Below are 27938 nucleotides of genomic sequence, written 5' to 3' on the forward strand. Positions count from 1 at the left end.
TTTTAATTGATCTCGTTAAATAAACCTGTCTTTCCCTCCCCACCTCTCTTCTCTTAATCTACATTTTGAATAGCACAGCAGTGCTTTTCAGAGAGACATTTAGACATAACCTGCATTTGTATTTTGGCTGTTGACTTAAATGCTTAATTCTTTGTTGTTCTATTCATTTTGCCTTTTGCTCTGTAGTTTGCTCCCATAATTGTATCCCATGATAATGGAAATTAACAACAAGCAGAGCACACAGCTGAGCAAATGACAGCAAATCATGAAAAGCTGAAACGTGTTCAAGAGTAAAGAATGGATTAAATATTCAAGACACTCAGAAATGCAGAATGATAGCCATGATGATGATGAAAATATTAAAAAACAAAAAAATCTAAATTACACCCATACCATACACAAATCCTTGGTATATTTAAATAAAAAAATATTTTGTAATTTGTTTTGTAATTTCTACATTGACACCAAAACACAGAAACTGGGAAATAACAGCTTGCGTAATTAGGCTTGGAGAGCAATTAAAAAGACGAGTTGATCAAAACCTGTAACCACAGGGGGTCCCCAAGAAAATCAAAATGACAGAAGTTTTTCTTTTCTATCTTTTACACATTTTTAAATCTTATGTCAGTTAATTTTTTTTTTTTGTATTCATGGCAGTTTTCAACATCCTTGGCTCCAGTGTTTTTCATCAATCTTTTTTATTTCTGGGGCCAAGCACACATGGCCATCATGGTGAATTTGGTGGATTTGCAGTATAACTGAGTAATTTTAGACCAACTTATATACATCACACCAACAGAAGTAAACTGGTTAAAAAATACTAAAAGTACCGTGGATATAAGCGAAGATATAAAACTGCAAACCTCAGCTGCCCAGGCAAGGAATAAACTATAACTTCTTTTTAAAATATACAATAGGACAGCAAATTTCACATTCTGTTAAGAGCATATTTATCAACAGTAAACAAAATAGCAGACATTTATAATATTAAAAGGTTGTCACAATCTAATAAAATTACTGTAATATTTTGTAAAAATAAGGCATATTAGGTGTGAAATGTCTGGGAAATAGCAACAATATATTTACATATATAGTTTTTAATTTATCAGTCACAGCTTTATACTTGTTAAACTGTAATGCAGCAACTATATATTTATAAGGTAAAATAATGGCAACTACAATAACCAGTGTAATCCAAAATTAATTTGAATACATAACTTCTTCTGAAAAATTCATGTAAACACACATATGTTACTCCCTTAAACATATAAGTAAAACTCACCCGTAATTATTCAGGTTTACCTGGCACGTTTGCATAAGCAAAATACATGTTACATATTTACAAATCTTTGCTAACTAAACATATATACAAATACATACTAACAAAACCTAACTGAGAGTCATGAATGTTTCAGGGAATATTACGTATCTTAAGGTTCAGTTGCTGTCGAGGACATTCTAGATGTGTTAATGTTTCATGTTTAGGTTTATCTCTGCAGCATTAGCAAAAAACATTTAATTGTACGATTGTACAAATAATCTGAATGATATTTTATTTTAACAGTAGCAACCATATAAATGTAAATTTATAAAGTTTGTTTTGCTCGGTTTTAGATTGAGGAGGACAACCCCACAAAACTGTACATCTCAGGCTGTCCTAATGAGGCAGACTCATTTTGCTTTAGGTTAGTTGCACGATTGTCCACAGGAGACTCTTCTCTTACCGCAACACAAATGTGTAGTGTATACTGAAACTGAAGTAGTAAAAAGCAACCTGAATAACACATTACAGCTGCCAAAACCCACACAAGATTCCCATTTATTGTACTCTTATCAAACTGGGATGTATACAAATGCATTTGGGTCTGATTTTCTTGATTTTAATAGTGCAAACAATAGCCCCTAGTCAAATGACTACTATAGCTTAAGATTGCAGATGAAAAGGGGGTCATATGTTTAATTTAAAAAGGGAAGCCAAGAATGATTAAGTGATATTCCAAAACATATTATTCTGATTTAAAAAGTGTTGCTTAATAAATAAAAGTTGACTGAGATACAACAGAGATGCACTCTGTAGCTCATTGCTGCACACTCCCCTATTTGTACACATTTACCTGTACAGGACAAAGACCCCAGTAAGTCTGACATTTAAAGAAATGAAATATGGCCAGCTGCTGTCAAGTTAAGATGTATCCTAATTCAGTTACCCTTCTTGCTAAAGTCTTTTAAGCTATTTTTGCATGTATGTAATATATTCATTCACATTAAAGCCAAAACACTGTGCCCATTTTTGTGTTAAAACTGCCACTTTTTAACATTTGTTGTGTAAGCACACCTAACCAATCATAAACTGTTACATCTTTGGTAATCAGTAAATCAATATATGTTCCAAAACAAATTAATATAGGCAGAATAATAAAAACATTTATGTTCAGTATACATACACTTTGTGTCTTGCTTTGAGTCTAATATTGCACTGAAACATCTAAAAAAGAGGCATTGAGATGATTAAGGCTTATTTCTTTTGTACTTATTAAAAGTAAATGTTTCATATGTTTTTAAATGTATGAGCTTCCAACTAAATGTTGTGATTTACTTTTACATTTCAGCTTGTTCTTTTTGCAAGGCACTAAACTGGCCCTTCCTGACAGCTACTTGGGACCAATAAGTGGATTCTTGCTTGAAGAAAATGTTTCTGTTTTCCACGCACTTCTTACGTCTGCTCCTCTCGAACTGTTGATCTGACCCTTCATCCAGATGGGAGGCATCTAATTCACAAAGAAAGAAGAAGGAGATTTGAGAATTCTCATCTTGATGACCGAGGACGCCTGGATATGAATGTGAACTTCTGATCTTTAAAAAAATCTCCACACACTATGGAATGAATTCTACCTTTTGTGCACCAAACATATTGTGCATTTGTTACTAAAATTACATTTTATATATAGATCATGAATACAAAGAAAAGGAGCAGAAAATTTTATCATACAGGATAAAGGGAAAATTTTGATTAATCACTTAAATGAATGTGGTTTATGGATAACAAAATACTAAATAAAATGAAACGCTGTAAATAGAAGAATTTATGAATTGTTATTTGACATTATACTTTTTAGAAAGCACATAAAATAACGGTTTACTTAATGGCTTATTTGATAGACAATTTAAAATCAAATTAGATCAACCACTAGACAAAAATCATTGGAGCAATAAAAATCTACAAAGCCCCTCATAATATTTGGGACAAAGAGATATTTTTACTTGATTTACCCCTCTGCTTCACAGTTTAAAATTACAAATCAAAAAATTAAGGTGTGATTAAAGTACACATTGCAGTCACTAATTTAAGGGTATTTGCACACATTATGGCTGCACCATGTAGAAGTGACAACACTTTTTCTACAAGATAAAAATTGTAAAAGAAATGTTCTGGAAAAGCAGATGAGTTCTCACCTGCAAAAGAAAACTAACTGTGGTACAGGATATATTCCAGGAAATTACAACAAATCACCAGGAAAAGGAGTAAGATACACTGAAGCGAAACAGACAGATTTTAAGAAATGTCATTCTAAATTGGGAAAATACAAGTTACCTCTCCAATTAATGCATTGGTAAAGGATATACTAAAAGAGCAAGGCTCTAATGATCTTTGGGTATCATTTTTATTATCTAAGAAATTAGTAAAGTATGATTAGTACAAAAAAAAAAAAAGGTTAGTTTCCTATCTTGTAGTTGTGTAATTTTTTTTTACCCACAAATATCTGATGACGCACAAAGACAATAGTACACTAGATCTACATATCAGATTAGGACAGTTTAATCAAATTAAATGTAGAAAGTAGCTGTCCTAATTGTAGTAAATTGACTCAGCAAATTAGTTACAACAACAGTTTCCTAAAAGTATTTGAAAGAGACGGGTATGTTATATCTTCAGTATGCATTTATTTTTTATTAGATGTACTTAATTCAATCGGATCGAACTAAGTGTCGTCATCATGTTATGACTCACATTTATCAAGTTATTTTTTCAGTGCACCAGCCTCTCGTGTACACATGTTCTGACTTACTGGACAATTATTTTTGCCATGCCACCAAAGCTGATGGAATAATAAACAGATCTTATACACTATTAGAAATTTACTCACTACATAAGACACATCCTGAAAGACTACTTTAACCTACTGGTTTTTGCCACATTGCTGCCTCGCCGATTCCTCTTACTCATTCAGGAGCATCTAACAACACTGGCGATTCACAACATTACATGTTACAGTTAGTTTTATTTTAAAAATTTGGTGCCATTTCTTGGACTCTCATGTTCTTTGTAAAACTCCAGAACAATCTTAGACTTTACATATTACATTTTCTTTCTATTTCAAGTTTTATTTAACTCTCCATTTATTTACTGTATACACATATCATTCAATGGGAGGAGGCAGATGAATACAAGTAAGAGTAGGAATAATTATATTATGCATGAAATTGATGATATAATGCCTTGTTATCTGAAAACCACATAAAGAAGTTTATTAAAAACAGACAAAATGCTGGTATCAGAATTATAGCTCATTTTAAAGTTTAAAAGAATTAAAGTTCCAGTTGGTTGCTGCAGGTTTTACTATATTATTGTAGTTTCACATCCATTTTAATTGCTACAGTTTTGTATCATAATGTTTAAAACTCACTGCTTATTGTCACACCTGGATTATTAAAGGATAATGTTGCTTTGAGTAAACTGTAAAAATAAAACAGGAAAAAGATAAATATATTTCTAACCGGTCGCAAAGACGGAGGTTCAAGGTGCCTGCCAAGGTAAGACAAAAGGCGTCTCCAGATTAGTCCACTTCCCAAAAACATGATACCTGTTACCAACCAGAAGACTTCAGGGTCCTACAAAAAATGAAAAAAATATATGGTTTTAATTTTCAATTAAAATACACAATGAGTCTGCTATGTTTGTCCAACTGCCTAGACTTCATATTTTGGGAAACAATCCAACAAAAGATTTTCTATGTTTAGGTCCAGGTTACCCAAAAGATAGATAATCAGCAGAATGCATTATTAAAATGCTTGATAAATAAAACAGCTAAGTTTATTAAACAAGCACATGATGACAGATGTTAATGTACAGTGATCCCTCGCTATATCGCGCTTCGTCTTTCACGGCTTCACTCTATCGCGGATTTTATATGTAAGCATATTTAAATATATATCGCGGATTTTTTGCTGGTTCGCGGATTTCTGTGGACAATGGGTCTTTTAATTTCTGGTACATGCTTCCTCAGTTGGTTTGCCCAGTTGATTTCATACAAGGGACGCTATTGGCAGATGGCTGAGAAGCTACCCAGCTTACTTTTCTCTCTCTCTCTCTTTCTCTCTTGCGCTGACTTTTTCTGATCCTGATGTAGGGGGATTGAGCAGGGGGGCTGTTCGCACACCTAGACGATACGGACGCTTGTCTAAAAATGCTGAAAGATTATCTTCACGTTGGCTACCTTCTGTGCAGCTGCTTCGTGAAGTGACAAGCTGCACGGTGCTTCGCATACTTAAAAGCACGAAGGGCACGTATTGATTTTTTTTATCTGTCTCTCTCTCTCTCTCTGCTCCTGACGGAGGGGGTGTGAGCTGCCGCCTTCAACAGCTTTGTGCCGCGGTGCTTCGCATACTTAAAAGCCAAACAGCCCTTTTGATTTGTTTGCTCCTTTGAAGAGGAAGATATGTTTGCATTCTTTTAATTGTGAGACTGAACTGTCATCTCTGTCTTGTCATGGAGCACAGTTTAAACTTTTGAAAAAGCGACAAATGTTTGTTTGCAGTGTTTGAATAACGTTCCTGTCTCTCTACAACCTCCTGTGTTTCTGCGCAAATCTGTGACCCAAGCATGACAATATAAAAATAACCATATAAACATATGGTTTCTACTTCGCGGATTTTCTTATTTCGCGGGTGGCTCTGGAACGCAACCCCTGCGATGGAGGAGGGATTACTGTATTATCTTTTTCTTCTTTCGGCTGCTCCCGTTAGGTGTCACCACAGTGGATCATCTTCTTCCATATCTTTCTGTCCTCGTCATCTTGTTCTGTTACACCCGTCACCTGCATGTCCCCTCTCACCACATCCATAAACCTTCCTCTTAGGCCTTCCTCTTTTCCTCTTCCCTAGCAGCTCTATCCTTAGCATCCTTCTCCCAATATACCCAGCATCTCTCTTCTGCACATGTCCAAACTAACATAATCTCGCCTATCTGACTTTGTCACCAACTGTCCAACCTGAGCCCACCATCAAATGTAATCATTGGGTCATATATTAATTTACTCCTTGTAAATGCTTTTTGATTAGCTGGAAAGAGGCCTGGAGGGAAAACTGGGAAGAAAAAAAATAAAGCGCTGCTTTTGTAAGTTAAAAATGTACTCATGCTGTTTAGGATTGAGTGTCATGTCATGAACAGATGGGTCAACTCAAGTGCAAAGGAGTGTTAACTGGTGAGCACCTTTACCTTTAGCAAGCAGCTACTTGTACAAACCATGCAAATTCTTCATGAATTAAAACGGAAAAATGAGAATAACATGATATACATCTATCAAAGGTTGTGCACACGGAAATACTTTTATCTATTGAATTATTTGTGCAAATTATGTGAACCTACAAGGAAAGATCCAAAACTTCTTCAACTTTGACTTTTCTGCAGTAACACAATGCTTGTAAACTGTAAAGGATTAATGGTAGTCTTACTTCTTATAGCTTTAACAAGCTTCATATTAGAGAGGCTGCCGAGTTCACTGGTTCTTATGGTATGCCCTTGTGTCTGTGATGACACTTCGGTAAGCCATCCTTCTACCTCTTCTAGTTGCATGCCCGAAGGCTGGTAACAAGGGGTAATGTTATCAGTGGTCCATCATTCAAAACATTTTGCTACAGTTAATGCAATACGAGTGCTCATCTCATGCTCACATTATAAAATCCTGGCCCCCATTAAGGAAAATTTCTGGGCATTGTGGTTTATTTTAAGTGAATATCTCAGCTTTATGTTTTAACTGTGAACTACGATTAGACAAACGAATACATGCAAAACAAATAAATTCAAACCTTCTCACAGACTAGACAGATATTAATTGACAACACTTACCTCTTCCAAAGAAGATTCCAAATTCATGCCAAAGGCTACTCCTAACAAACCAAAGAGGGAAATTGAAAAGGTACCCATTGTCAGTTGCAGGTTAAGTCTCATCATAACATTACGGTGACTGAAAGGAAAATTGGATAGACTTTATTAAGTAATTAAACAAATTAAGTTTGTGTGTACAGCAGCAGTATTTAATAGTGTGTTCCTAGAGCTGCCAGTAGATTACCAAAAAATCATGCCTGTGTTTACCCTAAACAAAACTCGGTGGAACACACATGAACTTCTGATGTTGACCTTCTCAGTATATAAAACCTTTGCTGCATAACTTTCAGTTAATGCTCACTTCACTCTGAAACATACTCTTTAAGTCTTTTTGTGAATCTCCTACTGTCCTAATATTTAAATCATCATCCTGTTTTAAAGTTGATATTCATTGTTTTCTAAATTGTTATTCATTTTCTTCAATGTGCCACACTTAATTTTTATCATTTATCACTACTGTTTTAAATTAGATTTTATGTACTGATTGCTTATTGTACTTGATATCCTGTTATTATTTGCAAGATTTAATGGATACTTACAGTGCATCCAGAAAGTATTTACAGCGCATCACTTTTTCCACATTTTATGATGTTACAGCCTTATTCCAAAATAAATTAAATTCATTTTTTCCTCAAAATTCTAAACATAACACCCCATAATGACAATGTGAAAAAAGTTTACTTGAGGTTTTTGCAAATTTATTAAAAATAAAAAAACTGAGAAATCCCATGTACATAAGTATTCACAGTCTTTGCTCAATACTTTGTCGATGCACCGTTGGCAGCAATTACAGCCTCAAGTCTTTTTGAATATGATGCCACAAGCTTGGCACACCTATCCTTGGCCAGTTTCGCCCATTCCTCTTTGCAACACCTCTCAAGCTCCATCAGGTTGGATGGGAAGCGTCGGTGCACAGCCATTTTAAGATCTCTCCAGAGATGTTCAATCGGATTCAAGTCTGGGCTCTGGCTGGGCCACTCAAGGACATTCACAGAGTTGTCCTGAAGCCACTCCTTTGATATCTTGGCTGTGTGCTTAGGGTCGTTGTTCTGCTGAAAGATGAACCGTCGCCCCAGTCTGAGGTCAAGAGCACTCTGGAGCAGGTTTTCAGCCAGGATGTCTCTGTACATTGCTGCAGTCATCTTTCCCTTTATCCTGACTAGTCTCCCAGTCCCTGTCACTGAAAAACATCCCCATGGCATGATGCTGCCACCACCATGCTTCACTGTAGGGATGGTATTGGCCTGGTGATGAGCGGTGCCTAGTTTCCTCCAAACGTGACGCTTGGCATTCACACCAAAGAGTTCAATCTTTGTTTCATCAAACCAGATTTTCTTTCTTATGGTCTGAGAGTCCTTCAGGTGCCTTTTGGCAAACTCCAGGCGGGCTGCCATATGCCTTTTACTAAGGAGTGGCTTCCGTCTGGCCACTCTACCATACAGGCCTGATTGGTGGATTGCTGCAGAGATGGTTGTCCTTCTGGAAGGTTCTCCTCTCTCCACAGAGGACCTCTGGAGCTCTGACAGAGTGACCATCGGGTTCTTGGTCACCTCCCTGACTAAAGCCCTTCTCTCCCGATCACTCAGTTTAGATGGCCAGCAAAGCTCTAGGAAGAGTTCTGGTGGTTTCGAACTTCTTCCACTTACGGATGATGGAGGCCACTGTGCTCATTGGGACCTTCAAAGCAGCAGAAATTTTTCTGTAACCTTCCCTAGATTTGTGCCTCGAGACAATCCTGTCTCGGAGGTCTACAGACAATTCCTTTGACTTCATGCTTGGTTTGTGCTCTGACATGAACTGTCAACTGTGGGACCTTCTATAGACAGGTGTGTGCCTTTCCAAATCATGTCCAACCAACTGAATTTACCACAGGTGGACTCCAATTAAGCTGCAGAAACATCTCAAGGATGATCAGGAGAAACAGGATGCACCTGAGCTCAGTTCTGAGCTTCATGGCAAAGGCTGTGAATACCTATGTACATGTGCTTTCTCAATTTTTTTATTTTTAATAAATTTGCAAAAACCTCAAGTAAACCTTTTTCATGTTGTCATTATGGGGTGTTGTGTGTAGAATTCTGAGGAAAAAAATGAATTTAATCCATTTTGGAATAAGGCTGTAACATAACAAAATGTGGAAAAAGTGATGCGCTGTGAATACTTTCCGGATGCACTGTATATTTTTTTATTGTTGTTTACTGTATAATCTCACAATATACAGCACTTATCTTGCACAGAAATCTTAATCTATTCTTTGTAAGTCAGTTTGTAATACACTATGAAAGATGGCGATTAATTTGACCAGTATGAAAATGCTGACCCACCTTTATGTGTAATAAATAAATAAATAAAAACAAAAACAAAAAAAAAAAAAACAATTCTTTCAAAAAACATATTTTACATTTATTATTCAACAAGGGTAAAGTCAGAGAGTCGTGGCTCTGAGGCTAAGGATCTGTGCTGGTATCCAGAAGGTTCTCCGTTCGAATCCCCGTCACTGCCAAAAGAGATCCTACTCTGCTGGGCCCTTGAGCAAGACCCTTAACCTGTAATTGCTCCAGGGGCGCTGTACAGTGGCTGAACCCGCGCTCTGACCCCAAGGGGTATGCGAAAACTATGTATGAGATGAAATAAAGAACAAAAACAAAAAAAAAAAATGTACCTCATAGTAAGACTGAAGCACTGACAAACAAAAGCCACAAAGTCATTTTGACACACTATTTAATTACACAATATACAATATGTTTTGTATGAGCTGTGCAGATTATAAACAGGTGCAGTATACTAGAAGAAACATTGCTGACTAAAGGAAATCCTCAATGCATGAATAAAAGAATACATTTTCCCAAGTAGCTGCATCTGAACATGTGCTTCCTTTAAAGGAGACATAAAACTGAGGTCCTGACTCTCTGTGGTCATAAAATGATGTCTCCTGATGTCTTGGCTAAATTGCCCACCGCTACCTGGTCATTCTGGACCCCTAATCATTCCATGTCCCTTATTTACTCTCTCTCTCACTCCCTCACCACTTAATAGCTAATGTGTGGTGAGCATACAGATACTGTCGCCATACCATTGAGGTGGATGCTACACATTGTTGGTGGCTGTTTATGTAAAGCACTACATACGTTTAATTAATTATTATTATTATTTCTTGACTGAAACCAGCCATGCAAGGATATTCATAAGTTTATGACACCAAATAAATTTTTAAACTGAATGCTTTTTTACCTCAAGTAGAAGAGTGATCAATCACATACTCATGGCTTAAAAGGAGGGAAGCAAGTTGGACTTGTATTTAATTAAATACTACATACCAAAATGAGGGAGATATATATATATATACACTTTACTAACCTGTCCAGATTAATGAAAACAATACTTTCTGAGTCATCTATAAGTAGTTTCAATTCCCGGGCTGTATTTGCCAGATCTTCAGCTTGTCTGTAATAATTTTCAAGCAGCAGTTCCATCTCTTCTGCATGGTCAATTCCAAAACTGCTTCCTTGACTACAGAGCAAAAAATGAAAGCAAAATATTGGCTATAACAGCTTCATATAATTTTTTGTACCTGTCTTTATGAATTCACTATGCAGTGTGCATTTACGGTGACTATATTTGTACAATATATTTATTTGAAAGGCTGTTGGGAGTCGTGGAATTAGTTTTAAAATCCTTATTTTATATTGTGAATTTCCCCTTGTGGATGAATAATGTATGTATGTATGTATGTATGTATGTATGTATGTATGTATCTATCTATCTATCTATCTATCTATCTATCTATCTATCTATCTATCTATCTATCTATCTATCTTATTTGACTCTATTAGAATCACAGCGTGTGACAAACTACACATCTCCACATGAACTTTCTGACATAGTTTCAAATTTACAAGGTAGTGCCAGTTTGCCTCTTTTCTGAAAGCCTGCCAATGACCATGTCAATGCTGTATGAATGCTTTCATTTGCTGTGTTACATAAAACACGAGACATCAGGCTGACAAACCTTTCTTCTGTTGGTGAGGTAAAAACATACCCTCCCAGTTTCCCTGTGTCTGCATTGCGCACATTATACTTTCAGGTGAATACTCATTGACTGTCAGCTCTCATACACACAGGGCCTGCCTCTACAACTTAAGATCAAATCAGACCTGTTTGTTTTTGTTTGTCACAGACTGATTGAATGTTGTGATTACACCTGATTCCCTAGTATTATGCAACTGAAAATAACTGGAAAATTCCAATAATATCCTTAGATATAATTTGATAGTATCCATATGTATGGTGTTCGCGTCAATACCCCGTATGTATGGTGTTCGCATCAATACCTCAACTCAATACAAGTTAGAACCATGCAATGGGACTCTGCCTTTGTAGTTAGAACATAACGTGGCAAACGTGGACGCAGTATAGCATGATTAGCTAAGAATGTTCGGATGCTACAGTGACGCCGCTGGAGGGCCGAGTATAGTAAGTCGGTGTTGGTTCGAGCAGATAACAGTAAGTTCGGTTGGTTGTGGTACAGAAAGTAGAGCTGCAGATGAGGATCAGAGTGAGCGAGAGGGGTGTCAGTCTGTAGGAGATCAGTGAGGTTGTGGAGAGCTTTAAATGTTAAGAGCGGTATTTTGTATTGTATTCTGTAGTTAATAGGGAGCCAGTGAAGTTGGGAGAGAATCGGTGTAATATGTTCAGTGGATTTAAAACAGCAGGTTATTATCCTGGCAGCAGAATTCTGAAGAAGTTGTAAGCGATGGATATGTTTTTGTGGGATGCCAGTTAGAATAGCATTACAGTAATCTATACGTGAGGTGACTCGGGCATTAACCAATACTTCAGTACTGTGTTGCATAAGAACAGGACGAAGTCTAGAAATGTTTCGGAGATGGAAGAAGGCACTCCGCGAAATGTTACTTATATGGAAGGAATTATTTAATAATAATAAATTAATTAATTATAATGATAAAATTAGTAGTAGTAGTATTTAATAATTGCCTTTATTAGTGTATAAATGGATATACATAATTACATTTAAACGATTCGCCAAAATCTGTTGTATGTAAACGATACTGTTTTAAACGTTATTGTTTTTCCATCAGAAAACCCAGTTTCCACGTCTACATGTATTAGTTTAAATGGCACTTTTACCACTCGCAATAGGGCGGATGCGCTGACATATCGTGTCGACTGGGCAACACAGTGAATGCGGCGTCTATCTATATATGTCTATGATTTGGTTGCTTTCCGACGTAGTGTAAATAAAGTAAATTCATCTCATTGTGGTGCGTACTCTGTACGTAATACCATGTAACACATTATAATTCTCCTGCTTTACGTGAATATACCCATGCCACCGAAAAAAAGACGTACAATTCCACGGTCCATTTCAAATACCAGAGAAAAGTCTATTTCAAGGGCGTCTCAAACGCTACAGGAGACACAATCCAAAGTGGACAAACTTACAATAAAATGAGAATCAGAAAACTGTTTGTTCTATTTCTATGTTCTGTTTCTTTCATTGGGGAAATTCACCAGTTATAGATTCCCGGGCAACACCGGGTACTCCTGCTAGTAACACACTAATAAATACATTAATTCACCAAAAATGTAAATGCAATTTGGGTAAATTTAATTCCTTTAGAACAGTGATTGTTAACCTTTTTTGAGTCACGGACCCCTTTAAGAATCTGATGAAAGCTATGGACCCCCTTCCCCAGAAATATTCACATAAACACAACTTTGCATGCAATGAATATAAATGTACTGTACTTTATTTATCAAGATTTGATTGTCTCATACATAAATGACATTCAGAAATTATTATTAAACAATCTAAAAAAACACTCATTTTTTATGCAAAAAGTAATGGCCACTCATTATAATTATGAAATACAACCCTCTTGTGCAAATTAAAACAGATCTACTACATTTTCTACTAAATCTACTCTCTCATCATCTACTTTATTTCAATGAGAAGGTTGTTCTTGTTTGCCTTGAATAAAAATATGAAACTGTGGAGTGGTCTTTGACAAGGTGACATGCATATCATCTTTGACATCCAATCTATTTTGAAATCTATTACTATTTAGAAAAACAACAGTGAAATACATAACACGCAAGAAAAATCATGTGAGAAAGTTCACGTGAGAAAAATCAACAGTACCAGGCTGTATAGTGATTATAAATGTTAATTTTTATCTGACCCTCATAGACCCCCTGAAATCCATCCATGGACCACCCCCCCAGGGGTCCACAGACCTCAGGCTAAGAACCCCTGCTTTAGAAGAATGTTGCGACCCACACCAAGCTGGATTGCCAGAGTTAAGCAAGGGATGTCACATCATTTGAGATAAACAACACAAGGAAGATATGCAAATAAAGTGATTGTGCATTTACCAGCTGTGCATGTATTATACATATACTGTATTCGGGTCCAACCTCTACCACCCCGCGGGCTATTTAACTCCTTCAGGGCTAATGTCGACTTTTGTCAAAATTCAGGGGTAAAGGATGGTAATCAGTTGTAAACTGCAACAAAACTCTCCCTTACGTTTAAGTTAGACTGTCTTTGCTAGAAGGAAAGTGGCACAGCTTTGTTGATTTAACCTTGATTCCCTACACGTGCATGAGTAGCGAAGAGCAAACAACCTCTAAAATGGCACCGACATCTGGCGAGAAACCAAAGTGAATGTGCAAAGCAAAATACTCCATACTTCGTTTTACGTAATTTCGTTGAATTTTCTGAATCTAATGGTTGATGCAAGTGATCTGGAGATAGATATCAAAAACAAAAGTGAGGTGCCAGCATCATCTGATCGGTCCCCAGATGATCGTGGCATTGAACACTTTTGTGAAGCTGATGCGCATACACAAACGTTTGCCTGGTAGGACCACCACTTATGATGTCAAGAAGTACAAACCATATTGCATCACACTGCAACCGCCACTCGCCTGCTGTGCTAAGACAGCCAGGCAGCTGGCCCACTGTGCATTCCTGCTGACCACTGAGGTGCCCCCGTGCAGCCAATGCCGAACATGCGGCAACAGAAGCCACAGCACATAGCAACAGACGTTTTATGTGTGAAATCATTGCTTTGTGTGCTTTTCATAAAACTGAGTTTTTTGGAAAAAACATTCAGCCCTTAAAGTGTTAAAAAACAATGTTGCCAAAAGTTGTCATTCCACTTCTGAACAACAACAGAACCAAACAGAGCTCCGCAGCAGAAAGCATGCTTTGCATCCCTAGCCTGAGAGAGACGCACTGAAGGACACCTACGTCCAAAAAAGCGTAATCCCAAAGTGCTATTTGATACTATTCACAATATTATTTCTCCATCTCAATCTATTTCTCAGGTTTTTTCTGATGGTGATTGTAATAATTTTCTTACATTTTTTATTGGCAAGGTTAATGTTGTTCGGGCTAATATTGTTCCAGATGTATTACCTAGTGCTCTCATTCACTCGTGTTCGGAGTCTTTTGTGTTCTCAGAAGTTTCACTTTCGGATCTTTCTGACTTGCTCAGGAAGATGAAACCTTCATCATGTCCTACTGACCTGTTGCCAACATCATTAATGTTAAAATCTTTGAGTTTTATAGGTCCATGCCTTTTGAATATCATAAATTGCTCCTTGAGATCTGGTGTGGTTCCATCGTATTTTAAACATGCTGTAATTCAACCGTTGTTGAACAAATCAAATTCTGATCCCTCTATTTTGAGTAATTACAGGCCAATTTCAAAACTGCCTTTTATTGCTGAAGTTTTGGAAAAGGTGGTTGAACAGCAACTTTGTGCCTCTTAGAAAAGCAGCGGTTCTTTGATTCTTTTCAATCTGGTTTTCGGAGGCGACATTCTACAGAAACAGCTCTTCTAAAAGTTTTTAATGATCTTTTAATTGCTGCTGATGCAGGCAGGTGCTCTGTGCTTGTACTGTTAGATCTTATCGCAGCTTTTGATACAGTGGACCATCGGATCTTAATTAATAGATTAGAGCTGTTAGGTGTCTCTGGCTCTCCTTTGGACTGGTTCTCCTCTTATTTGTTAAATAGGAGTTTCTCAGTCAGTGTGGCTGGCTTTTCATCTGACTCTGCTCCTTTGACAGGTGGTGTGCCACAGGGCTCAGTTCTTGGACCTATACTTTTCAATTTATATATTCTTCCCCCATCACAGATTCTTAACTCTTTTAAGGACATCTCATATCATCTATATGCAGATGATATACAGCTTTATTTTTCATTTAAGCCTAACCAAATACATACTTCGGTCACTTTGGTTGATTGTCTGTCTCAGGTTAACGACTGGCTCAGTAGTAATTACCTGCAGTTGAATACAGGAAAAACTGAGGTACTAATTGTTGCTCCTCCTGTTCTTCATTCCGAGATCAGTTTAAAATTATCTTCTGTCTCTCCTGTTATTAAGTCGAGTCTACGTAAACTTGGGGTTATTTCTAACCAGTCCCTGACACTTGATGAATTTGTAAGGTCAGCCAGCCGCTCGTGTTTCTTTCATTTAAGAAATCTCTCAAAACTAAGAAATGGTGTTTCAAAATCAGAATTGGAGATGCTTGTTCATTCTGTTATTTCCTCACGGCTTGATTACTGTAATGCTCTCATTACAGGTTTGAGCAAGTCCTCTCTCTCACGTCTTCACTTAGTCCAAAATGCAGCTGCCAGGCTCCTAACTCACACTAGCCGGAGTGATCATATCACCCCCATTTTGTACACACTTCATTGGCTCCCAGTGTTTTATAGAATTCATTTTAAAGTTTTGGTACTTACTTTCAGAGCTTTGCATGGACAAGCTCCTAAGTACCTAACCAGCCTGCTCCAACGCCACACAGCTTGCCGGACTCTAAAATCTGGGCAACAGGGCCTTCTCGTTGTCTCACGCACTCGGCTAAAAACCCGTGGGGATTGTGCCTTTCAGTCTGTGGCATGAAAACTATGGAATAGCCTGCCTTGTGTTCTGTGTGGAGTCGAGTCTGCGGATTCTTTTAAAAAACAACTAAAAACATTTCTTTTTAAACAAGCCTTTAATCAGTGCTGAATAGTTCCAGTTTGTTTATTTATTGTTTTTATTGGTTTTGTTTATGTTTTGTTTTAACTGTTGTATTTGTACTGTATTTGCTGTTTAGCACTCTGTGACCTTTTGTCTGTGAAGGGCGCTATATAAATTAAAAAAATAAATAACTTTTTTTTTTCAGCTCTTTTCTTGGCTACTCCCCAACTCTTTGACATCTGTTTTACCATTTCCTTTTACACTGTATATTATATGAGATGAAGTGAGTGTGTCATAATTTACAACACTATAATTTAATATTTACGAACAAATCATCACAGAATAGCAGTGTCTCCTGTAAAAGTTAAGATCCAAAACTTATCCTATATTAAAGTTTTTTTTTTTTTAAATGACTCAAAAACACTCCTAAAAACTTTTATGCCTCCATCATCTGAAATAAGAACAAATGGAAAACTCAGTACTTGGTACTAAATTCTTTGCTGAATCTTTTAAACAATTATCCTTGAAAGACAAGATAATTCTATAATAATAAAAATAATGTATAGACTTTTACCTTGAAATCTTGCAGTAGGCACAACATTTAGTTTAGGCATCAATACTAACACTATTCTTGCATACACAATAACACTAAATAACTGAATATGCATCATGTTTACTTACTTAACTTCAGGATCACCACATTTTGTGAGGCACATTTCTTCTATTAACTCCTCTTCATCCAGTATTTTCAACAAAGTCTCTTTAAATACCTTTATGTCAGTTTCTAGCTCTGAAAGACTGGAAGGAAAATGTGATTTTACATGTATTGATATGTGCTTTACATTACATTAAAATTATTTTGTTGTATTTTTCCTCAGTGGTGGATAATGGATACTTCATGGATTGCAACATGTGATAATGTATAGACTACAGAAATTCATTAAACTGTACAAAACCAAGACATATCTTTACAATGCAAATCAAAACACAAATTATTTATAGATAAACTAGACATTTTAAAATATTTTTTCATACTTTTTTTTATTTAAATGACTGTAACCAAATTAGGTTCAGTTTTGAAATACTGCTTTATATTTACTTAATGCCAATTAGTAGAGTTCCATCAAACACTAAGATGGCAAATTAGTGTAGTGGATTATGCCGTTGTTTTCACAGATCCGGCTTCCTGGATTTGAATCCCTATATCCATTTAATGTCAGTATGGAGTTTGCATGTTCTGTCCCATGTCTGCCCTATATTTACTCTGTGTGCTCCAGTTTTAACTGGCCCTGTGTGAAATGTAGGGCTATGGAAATGGGCCCTGAAGTGGACTGGCATCCTTTTCAGTGTTGGATACTGCCTTGTGTGCATTGCTGACAGGATAGACTTTAATACCCACAATCCCTCTAAACAATACAAATTCAGTTATCTTAGGATGGCCAGAGAGAATCATATGTGGTTTGTTTGCTTATTACTTATTTATTTAGTGTTTCCTTAACAGCATAGTACTCGGATATTCATATTCTGCAAAATATTAGGCATGAGTAAGAAAATACAATAAAAGATCCTTAATAACTTATGTTGGAGGTAGTCTATTGGTGGATCAAATTATGAACTGTCCTCCAGTCACCCATTAAAAGCTAAAAGAGATATTCCAGTTTTATAGTGTAATATCATGTTGTAACTCCAAGTTGGTGGAATAAGCTGTCAAACCCCCACCCAAACCACAGACTCCCTCACTGTATTTAAGAACTGTCCGAGGACCCACTTTTCTGTTAATATCTTCCTAACTGATAATAGTTTTGATCCTGGGTTCTTTGTAGCCAAGAAAAGAATAATTACTCTTCTGCTGTTCTGTTGGTTTAAGAGCTTTTCAGTTGTGAAGGTCATTTTTGTAACCTTGTCCTATAATACTTGTTCATAAAGAGTCCCCCAAACTGAGATTGCCTTGATTCTGTTGACCACTTTTGTAAGTCACTTTAGAAAAGTAAATGTAAATATCACTTAACACCATCCCCTAAATTCCATTACACAGTGAACTATTTAATTAGTCATCAGAACTCTTTTAGATGTTATGGTCCAGTTACAAAAAGCACGTGTGGGGTCCTCAACCATTAATTCACTAAAGAGCTAAAATAACCTGTCGCCGCAGTCTCATGTCAAGTCTAAAGATTAAATAAAAATAATCTACAATTTCTCTTTTAACAATTGTTTATTAGTAGAAGAAATGTTACCTTTTGCTGTTTTGCAGCAAAATGTGTAATTTGCTCCTATCAACTGATAACAACTTTGGATCCACAAGTGATTCCAGCATTTCAAGTATCTGGGGCTGAAGGTTATTAAGCCGGGCTTGAAGAGTGTTAACCTAAAACAAAAAAAGTTAAGATATTATAGTAAAACTTTATCTGAGGTCTAAATGTTAAAAATATGGAAAATACACAGTTCTAAAACACTGACATCCTTTTTAACAATCAAAATTAACTTAATTTATCAGGTAGTACATAAAATAATCAATATGAAGCACAGAAATACCATAATGCCATATGCGCATTAACTCTTAAAACAAGGCAATGTTTTTCTACTGTAAAACTAAATATACCTCAGTATGATCTTAATTTAAAAGTGCACTTACTATTGTACTGCTTTGCAATATATTTTCTAGTTACCAGTTTAACTACTTTTTTTCCCCTGCACAATAATTGAATAAAGCATGGAAACCATCAAAAAATACTTATTTTCCAAAAAAGGAGCTGCTAAATCAATTTAATTTTCACCAGTGATCAGTTGATCATTAATCCACGAGTGAAATAAACAAACAAACACAGATCAATATATATGAATTTACTCATGACTGTCACTGACATATACAATTTAACTTCTCTTTATTCTTATGATTGAGGAAATGTACCTGAGAACAGAATGACTTTATATGACAGTCTTTTACAACCTTTTCAGACAAATCCAGTTCATTAGAACACATTAATAAACTAAGATTGTTTTTAAATAAAACATGAATAAAATAAATATATTACAAAATAAGCTATCAAATGTCTTTGGAGATTATGAATGGTACTACAATTATGTTTGACATTTAATTTTCAAGCAAAATGTGTTTAAATTGATGATATGATTTATAAAAAAAAAAAGAGCACATTTATTTCTTTATACACTTTAGTATCAGTCCACTAACCACAACCGGTAAAAGACTGAACGATGATAAAGAAAATGCTTATACTGAGAAACTGAAAGAAGCCATAATTTGTTGCTGTACGCTAGTGAGTTGTCCAACATTTGAGAGAAAAAAAAATCTGCTAATAAATAAACACTCCCATAATAGGAATGCAAATGATTGATAATTTACACTTTTATCAGAGTAAGAGTACTTTCACATATTAAATAAAAATACACTAAAAATGTTTACCCTGTGCAGAAGTATGGCTTCTATTGATCTGAACTCAAACGAAAGGGAAGATGTGAGCAATTGCCCGTCTCCTGCCAACTGGGCACCAAGGTCTCTTAAAAGCCAGGACTCCAGACCCACATTTCTGTAATCCAGGATCAAAAGGTAATCCGGTGAAATCACAGCCTTTAAAAACTGTTAGAAAGTAATAATAAATAGTGAGTGATTTATGAGATAAATTGGAGCCTAAAAGCATCAAGTGGTTGTCAGAAAATGTTTGAATCTAGTCAACCAGAATTATACATTGGATGTCATTAAGCTCAAGAAAAGGTCCCAAGTGAAGTAGAGACCCAGCGCAAAGGTTAAGCTACCTTTGAAAAGCAAAGGGTGAGTGTTTTCCAACATTGCCTAATATAGCAGGACATAACACTGGATATACTTACAGACAGAAACATTCCTATTGATATTCTCAAACACCAAACATCAAATGTTGTATGATTAACAGGAGATAACTGCCACATGTGAATGACTGCATTAAATGCAAAATTTGAAACAAACGCTCCTGTGATGCCTTGAAAGACTAAAATCCAGGACTGAACATAAATCAAGAAAAGATCTGGGTACTACTAATGTACAGTAAGAAGATCTACCGGTTTGTCAGGCCATTGAAATCACTAAATCTATACTGTATAATTGTACTTACATGAGATAATCAGACAAATCAGTCATTTTGCAATGTTTCATACCTCCATCCTTACAATGATCCTGTTGTTTCGAGTAGTTATGCTTGTTAAATGTTGAAATCGTAAATCCCGAGCTTGAAGATTTAATTCTTGATACAACTCTGTCTTTTTCTTTTCTTTAAAAAAAAATGTAAGATTTCTTATGAGAGGGAAAACAAAGTCCTGCTTTGACATAAATAAATCATCTGCTGCTTATCCCATTTACTGCACTCTCAAAAGTCTGCTAGTAACTACAATTTCCATTTTAATTGGCATTAGGACACTTTTGAATACTCCAAATAAAAATCCAAAGAACAATAAACAATCTGCCTGAATACAATTACTCAAAACATATTTAAGTAGCACAATTTAACTGTATATTACTAGGGGGCTTTGCCTCCTGCTCGCTTCGCCCGCCAGCCCCTCCGATCTGTGCTACGCGCCAGCCACTTCACATCTCTGCTGCTCATTTATGTGGATTTCACTTTCACCAAACAACAAATCTTTTAATTTTCGCGGATACGCCTCTTCATTGGGAAGAAACACTACTCTTCCCTGATGGCAACACAAATTAGACAATCTACAAGTCTCCAACTTAAAGTTTAAATCTGAACAAAATATTCAATCTCTTTTCGCTGTTCCATTATTTCACCGAGTAATAATTTCCATTTGTTTGCACTAATGCGATCTTTACTATTATTTTTCTGAGACTTTCGGATTTTCGTACTTCCACTATCTCTAACCTGCTCTGCATGTGTATCGAGGCAACATTTTTGAATTCTTTACGACGTTCTACTTTGTCATCTACTCTTTGTGTTTTATTTTCAGCCCCGGGTGTGGTTAAATTTCTTGGCACAAAGTCTTGTCTCGCGGGACGTGAAAGTGTCTCCCTGAAAAAGTCACGTCTTGTCCCAGGCTAAAAAGTCTAGTCTCATCCCAGGATTTTTCTTATTATAATAAAGAGAAATGTTATGGTAAAATATTCTTATAGAAAATTTACAAAATATCACTGACTTATAGAAACAAACTAAAATTTTGGATACAAAAAGAAAAAAATACACACAATTGCTGTAAGGATAACACATAAATGACTAATCAATAATCAGGTACAAAGATGGCTGTTAAGAGAAATACATAAACAAAAACATACAGAGACACAATCAAACTTTTCTATGTCCACAGTTTAGCTTCTGCACTGGCAAACAGCCCTCACATTTCAACAACTTAAATTCTGAATGCAATTTAAGAGCAAATAAGAAATTTTGGAAAGCTGAAAGGGTGATGAGGACCTCTAATTCACTGTTCAGTCCCCAAATCTCTCTCTATATAAAATCCAACATCTGTCTGTCTGTCTGTATGTCTACCCGCTTTTCACCAGAGAACTACTTAACGGATTTAGATCGGGTTTTTTTCTAGAATTTGCTTGAACATTCTGGTTGATTTTGTGACTTCTCTCATCGTGCTAAGTATCAGAGTTCGATTGCGTTACCGATTTATTTGCGTTAATCCAAGAGAGACACAGTGGGCTGAGGCCCTCCTCACTCATGCACCAGCCTCAGAGGGTGTACCTTACCTCCTGCTTAGCTAGAGAACGAGAGAACTACTTAATGGATTTAGATCGGGCTTTTTTCTAGAATTTGCTTGAACATTCCGGTTGATTTTGCAACTTCTCTCATCGCGCTAAGTATCAGAGTTCGATTGCGTTACCGATTTATTTGTGTTAATCCAAGAGAGACGCAGTGGGCTGAGGCCCTCCTCACTCATGCAGCAGCCTCAGGGAGTGTACCTTACCTCCTGCTTAGCTATAGAACGAGAGAACTACTTAATGGATTTAGATCGGGCTTTTTTCTAGAATTTGCTTGAACATTCCGGTTGATTTTGTAACTTCTCTCATCGCGCTAAGAATCACAGTTCGCTTGCAGGAGTGTTATATATTTGCACTAACCCGAGACAGAGGCTGCGGGCCGAGGGGAGGATTAAGCGTGAGGTCAGGAGTAGGGAGTCGGTCTGCCTCTGTGTTTTGAAGCGTAACTTGCTTCTGCTTAGATGGCGATACTTTTTTGTTTATTGATTTTGAAAGTTTGTTCTGTTTCACTACTACGCGGGTGGAGCCGTTGGGAACAGCTAGTACTGTATAAGACATATTAACTGCTATAACATATATTATACTGTTAATGCAGGTTAATAATGTCACTTTGTTTGTTGTTTTTATTGTCTGATGCTTAAAACTTACCATATGATGTGATATTTCCATCTTTCTCAAACTTCATCTGCAAAATGAAAGAAACTGTATAATTATTTAGTAACCTCTCCACTGTAATGTTATTAACAATATAAAATCAAAGTTAGGAAGCCAGATATTAAATATTTATTGGCAAGAAAAGCATATTAAAACGAAGACTTACCAATGCAAATACTGGTACGACACTTGATAAACCAGTCTGAGAAGCATCAGTTATTCTTGCTCGACAGAAGATCTCTGTAAAAAAAGTAGTTTTTTTTTTATTAAAAGATAAAGAGACTTAAAAATATCCAGTTAAAAAAGAATCTCAAGAGCACATGGGTCCTGAACAATGTATATAAAGCACTGAGTCACTGCCAAGAAACCAACACACATCCCTTCTGTACTAGAGACTTTTGTTCTGATGATGACTAGCAGCTTGTACACGACTACTTGCGTACTGGACCCCATCCCCACCACACTACTTAAATCCTGCCTTCATGCCATAATCCAGGCTATTACAACAATAATAAACTCATCCCTTGACACTGGCCTTGTGCCGCTCACTTTTAAAACTGCTTCTGTAACCCCAATGTTAAAAAAAGTCTGGTCTTGATGCTGACAATCTTAACAATTTTTGGCCTATATTCCACTTATCTTTTCGGTCAAAAGTTCTTGAGAGTGTTGTAGCTTCCCAACTCACCAACTACTTAACTTCTAATAATCTGATGGAACCCTTTCAGTCTGGTTTCAGAGCACAGCACAGCTATGAAACTGCTCTGCTATGGGTAACCAATGATTTGCTTATGGCAGTAGATTCTGGCCATACCAGCATATTAATTCTGTTAGACCTCTGTTAGTGCAGCATTTGACACTCAGGTCAGACATGACATTCTACTGTCCAGAATGGAGAACATACTGGGTATCTCTGCCACTGTCCTCTAGTGGTTCAAGTCCTATCTGACTGATAGGCAAGAGTTTGTTAGTCTTGGCAACAGCAGGTGCAGCACAGCGCCAGTCATACAAGGGGTTCCACAGGGCTCTGTCCTCGGCCCTCTGCTTTTCTGCTTCCCCTTAGCCATATTATTCATTGTTTTGGACTGGGTTATCATTTTTATGCAGACAATACTCAACTCTATTTCAATGTTAAAAGTGGAACCTGGATGGAGCAGAACTCTTTAAAATTAAATTGCAACAAAACCGAACTCCTGCAAATTGGGACTAAAGTGCAACTTAATAAAATGAGCTCCTTCCCAGTCAAACTTGGCAGTGATCTTATCAGACCTGCCTCTACTGTAAAGAATCTTGGTGTCATTTTTGATTCCTCCCTTTCTTATTCCACCCACATAAATCACATTAAGAAACTTTCTTACTTTCACTTCAGTAACATATACCATGTTCGCTCCTTCCTCTCCTTTTCTAACGCTGAGAAACTTGTCCATGCTTTTATTACATCCCACATCAATTATTGTAATTCCCTACTGGCAGGTGCGCCTTCTAATCTTATATCACAGCTCCAGCTTATTCAAATCTCGGCTGCAAGAGTCTTTACAAGGACCAGCAGCAGCGAGCACATAACACCCATCCTGCTCTGCCTTCACCGGCTCCCTGTGTCTTACAGAATTGAATATAAAATTCTACTAATAACCTACAAAGCCTTAAATGACCTCGCGCCAAACTACATCAGTGACCTTCTCCATCACCATGTGCCTGTCCGCCCTCTAAGGTCCTCTGATTCTGGTAATCTTGTTGTGCCCCACACTAATCTACACTCCATGGGTGACAGGGCCTTCAGCTCCATAACACCCAGACTCTGGAATGGCCTACCGAAAGGTCAGCTGACTCCATGAATTCTTTTAAAAAACAACTCAAAACTCATCTGTTCAGGAAGGCTTTTAGCTCTACCTGACTTTATTACCCTTCTCTCAGTTTACCTCTCGGTCAAGATGCTCATGTAACCTGTGTGTGTGTGTGTGTGTGCTGTCTGTTAGGCTATTCTCTGAATTTACTATCTTACTCTTCTTTATTTATTTATTTGGTTTAGTACAATGCTATATACTGTATACCCTGCCATTCTTTCTTAAACTCTGTGAAGTGCCTTCAGTATGGGAAAGGCGCTATATAAATAAAATGTATTATTATTATTGTCTCCGTGGCTGATAGCGTATTACAAGTTCAAGTTTTGTCCTCCACTGCCTGTTTTGAAGTATTTATGGTTTGTTTTGGGCTACAATTAGTCTGCTCCCTATTTTTCACCCTGCAAGGTACAAGCTTAATAATATAAGTCTGGTTATATGGAATCCTGTAATGGAGCTCTATTAACAGCAGTTGTAGCAGTATGTACTATGTGAGGGGAAGTGGTTCATTGTGCCATAAAAGACAAGACAAACTGAGAGGACACAACGTTTTAATCCTTATTTATTGTGTGCATGACTAACAATAAATCAGTTCTTAATTCATTTATTCAATTACAGGATCATGAGAAGCAGCAGCCTATCCTAAGAGCACTGGGTGCAAGGCAGGAACAGACCCTGGAAGAAAGGCTAGTTCAACACAAAGCATACTCACAAATGCTTACATCATAAAGGCATTCTTCAATTACTGAATTTAAAATGAATGCAGGTCTTGAAGTCAAAATACTCCTCTCGTGTGATTTGGGTTACGATATCCAGCGAAAACCTCATGAAGTATGCCTGCACACAATCAGAACATTAAACCCAACTAACCCAATTTAGAAACTCATCGAGCAGCACTGGGCACAAAGCATAAACTACAGCAGGACAGTGTTCAATCTGCTGTTGGGTCATTAACATTCACAATCACTCTCACACCCACAGAGGGACAAAATCAAATTGTCAATTAACCTAAAGTACACATGTTGGAGTAAAACCATAAGGAGTACATAAAGAACACAAGCTACTTGAAGGAAAATGCACAGAGACATAGGAAACATGTACAGATTCTACAACAGGGTGTGGGATTTGAAATCAGAACTCTACCCTGGGTAATATCAATAACAAATAAATTCTTAGTATTTTGAAAGACTGAATTAATAATAACAACAACAACAATATAATTTGTTTATTAATTGTGAATTTCCCCTTGGGATTAATAAAGTATCTATTTATTTATATACCCCTTTTCCCATGCTCAAGGAGCTTAATTAAAAGGTTCTCTTTAAAAATATCTGTCAGCTCGAGTGAGATAATATTCTGAGTGATAATAAATGACCTTAAATAACTGTAGCCACTGATATAATAAAAACAGATTTCAATTCTTCAAGCTTAAAAATAACACACTTAACTTTGTTTCAAAACACTTTGCCCATGCAGTGCATGCGACTGTCTTCATATTTCTTTGCCATACTGCCATCTAGTGTTTTGCATTATAGTGCACTCTGTAAGCTACGGACCCACAAAGTATACTAAAAGTCTAGGAAACTTACACTGTGGGAGCTGGTGATTACTTTGTCATTTGCGCCTCATTATTAACTGAAAGCTGGTTAAGAAATGAGGCAACAATTTCAACATTAATACAGCGATTTTAAAGTAAAATAGGCAATTAAGGGTCCTGAATTGTAACAAGCAAGTTAACTAAATCTAAGCCCCCCCCCCACCCCCCAAATATTGCTTTATTAGTAAATAAAAGGATTCTAATAAGAAAACCTGCAGTCACCGTGGATCTCCATGAACATAACGGAATACCACTTCCCAAAGAACACCTGTGGAGGGGCCTGAAGATGGCAGTTTATAGACACACCCCATACAATCTAACAGACCTTGAGAGGATCTGCCCAAATCCAGGTGTCCACAGCTTGAAAAGACTTGCCCAAGAAGAGTCAAAGCTGAGATAACTTCCAAAGGGGTTTCTATAAAGTTCGAAATTAAGGCTCGGAATATTTATATGAATGAGAGATTTCAGTTTTTGATTTTTAATACATTTGCACATGCACTTTTCTGAAGACATGTTTTCACTTTGTCATTGAGGTTAGACTGATGGACGGAAATGGAAAATTTGTCCACTTAAAGTTAAACCTGCAATACAAAATATGCAGAACGTGAAGGTGTATGAATAGTTTTGGAATCCACCATATTAATGTTTGGCAAGGCCACTCTAAAATCATTTGAGTATAGGGTCTTCCATCTTTGCAAACCGATTTGTGGGGAATTTTCGCTGTTCTGCAAGGCACTGTATGTAAGTGGATGGTGTTGCTGATGGGTCCACGTGGATGTCAGGAAGGAAAACCAAGCACATCGCGTGCTCACATATTTTTACTTCTTTAATTGACAGAGGCGGTGGAATATTCACAGAGGACCATTAACGAACCAAGCAACGTACAGTATAGGGCCTTTCTTGGTTGCACTAAAACTTAACTAAACCTTTAACCAAACGTCACAACACTTTAACCGTTTACCACTGTGTAGTTTAAATTATGAATATTCTTCAAATTAAAGTGAACGGGCGGACATGGTGTACCTTCAAGTACTTACTGCTGTGGCTTCCTGGAGAGAGGCGATCGTTCCGCCGCATCAGGGCTGGTAGGATAAAGCCGCGATGTCTGGATGATGTCCCGATACTCCTGCACTTATGACACGGGGCGAAGAGGAGACCGACTCTGCTCTCTAACATCCTGAAGAGACGTCTGCTTACTCCAAGGGACACCGCCATCTCCGGCTAGGTTTAAAACCCTAACTCTGCGCGGTCTTTTTCAAAATAAAGTATCCACAGAATATTGACATATCACAAAGTTAGACGTGGCGGAAATCCCGACAGCAGAGTTAAAGCGATTACCGCACATCATAGCTTCTACCTAAGTTCATTCGACATCGAACGCCGGTTAAAATTCTTGTTCGGTCCCAGACTCTGTTTTGAAGCTGTACCACATGCATGCACTGAAATAAACGTTTGGAAAAAGTGCAGCTCGCAAAACTATACAAAAATCCCCAGTCAATCAAGGAAACATACTTCCCGTGTTTGCGATTGTTCCTGACAATGATAACTGTGGTGTAACACGCACACTCTACCGGCTCAAGCAAGACACCACACACTAATCGTTCCTACACCCCGGCGTTCATCGGCTATTGCTTAAAATAACATTTCAAACGTTGTAAACATTTTATAAGATTCCTGTTATGCTGATTTCATTCAAGAAATCTGAAGTTGTTTTTATTTGCATTCACGAACGCAATAACATAATTAAAATGTTTCAATCACGTCACATTTAAGTACAAAATTGAAAAGAAATGTAATTAAAATTGAACAAATTACACAGTTTATGATGTATACGATATTGTTCTAAATAAATTTAACATGAACATATTTATTCAATCTAATTAAAACATATAGTATATGTTAAGAAAACAACAGCTGTAACAGAGCTAACAGGTTGCATCAGCCAAGGGTGAGTCACCCATAGGTATGAACTGGCATTCTATAA

At 36.9% G+C, this 27938-nt stretch overlaps 2 protein-coding genes across 13 annotated transcripts in view; both read right to left on the minus strand.

The window, feature by feature from the left end:
* LOC114663507 (probable thiopurine S-methyltransferase) overlaps positions 1–27938 on the minus strand; it is a 261664-nt gene that overhangs the window by 61610 nt on the left and 172116 nt on the right. The gene's annotated exons all lie outside the window — the stretch shown is intronic.
* Positions 1431–27513, minus strand: LOC114663506 (magnesium transporter MRS2 homolog, mitochondrial). 2 transcript variants are annotated; one of them, XM_028817277.2, is made up of 11 exons: positions 26992–27513; positions 22686–22759; positions 22514–22550; positions 20305–20417; positions 19580–19753; positions 18393–18523; positions 16840–16956; positions 10520–10672; positions 7127–7244; positions 4777–4890; positions 1431–2768 (listed from the first exon to the last, which is right to left on the minus strand). In XM_028817277.2, the coding sequence occupies exons 1-11, from the start codon at positions 27167–27169 to the stop codon at positions 2652–2654; spliced, it is 1326 nt and encodes a 441-aa protein (XP_028673110.2). In that variant the 5' UTR covers positions 27170–27513; the 3' UTR covers positions 1431–2651. The 2 variants fall into 2 exon arrangements, with proteins under 2 accessions (XP_028673110.2, XP_051791706.1); XM_051935746.1 differs by having other exon boundaries at positions 26978–27125.

The sequence above is a fragment of the Erpetoichthys calabaricus genome, chromosome 13 (assembly GCF_900747795.2).
Source record: "Erpetoichthys calabaricus chromosome 13, fErpCal1.3, whole genome shotgun sequence".
In the NCBI taxonomy this organism is placed as follows: Eukaryota; Metazoa; Chordata; class Cladistia; order Polypteriformes; family Polypteridae; genus Erpetoichthys; species Erpetoichthys calabaricus.

Excerpts from the sequence above, each read along its gene's own strand:
- LOC114663506 (XM_028817277.2), bottom strand. The coding sequence starts at position 27,169 with ATGGCGGTGTCCCTTGGAGTAAGCAGACGTCTCTTCAGGATGTTAGAG. Across the intron at positions 20,418-22,513 it reads TGGAAATATCACATCATATG|AAAAGAAAAAGACAGAGTTG; the intron begins GTAAGTTTTAAG and ends TTTTTTTTAAAG. Across the intron at positions 18,524-19,579 it reads AAGCCATACTTCTGCACAGG|GTTAACACTCTTCAAGCCCG; the intron begins GTAAACATTTTT and ends TTTTTGTTTTAG.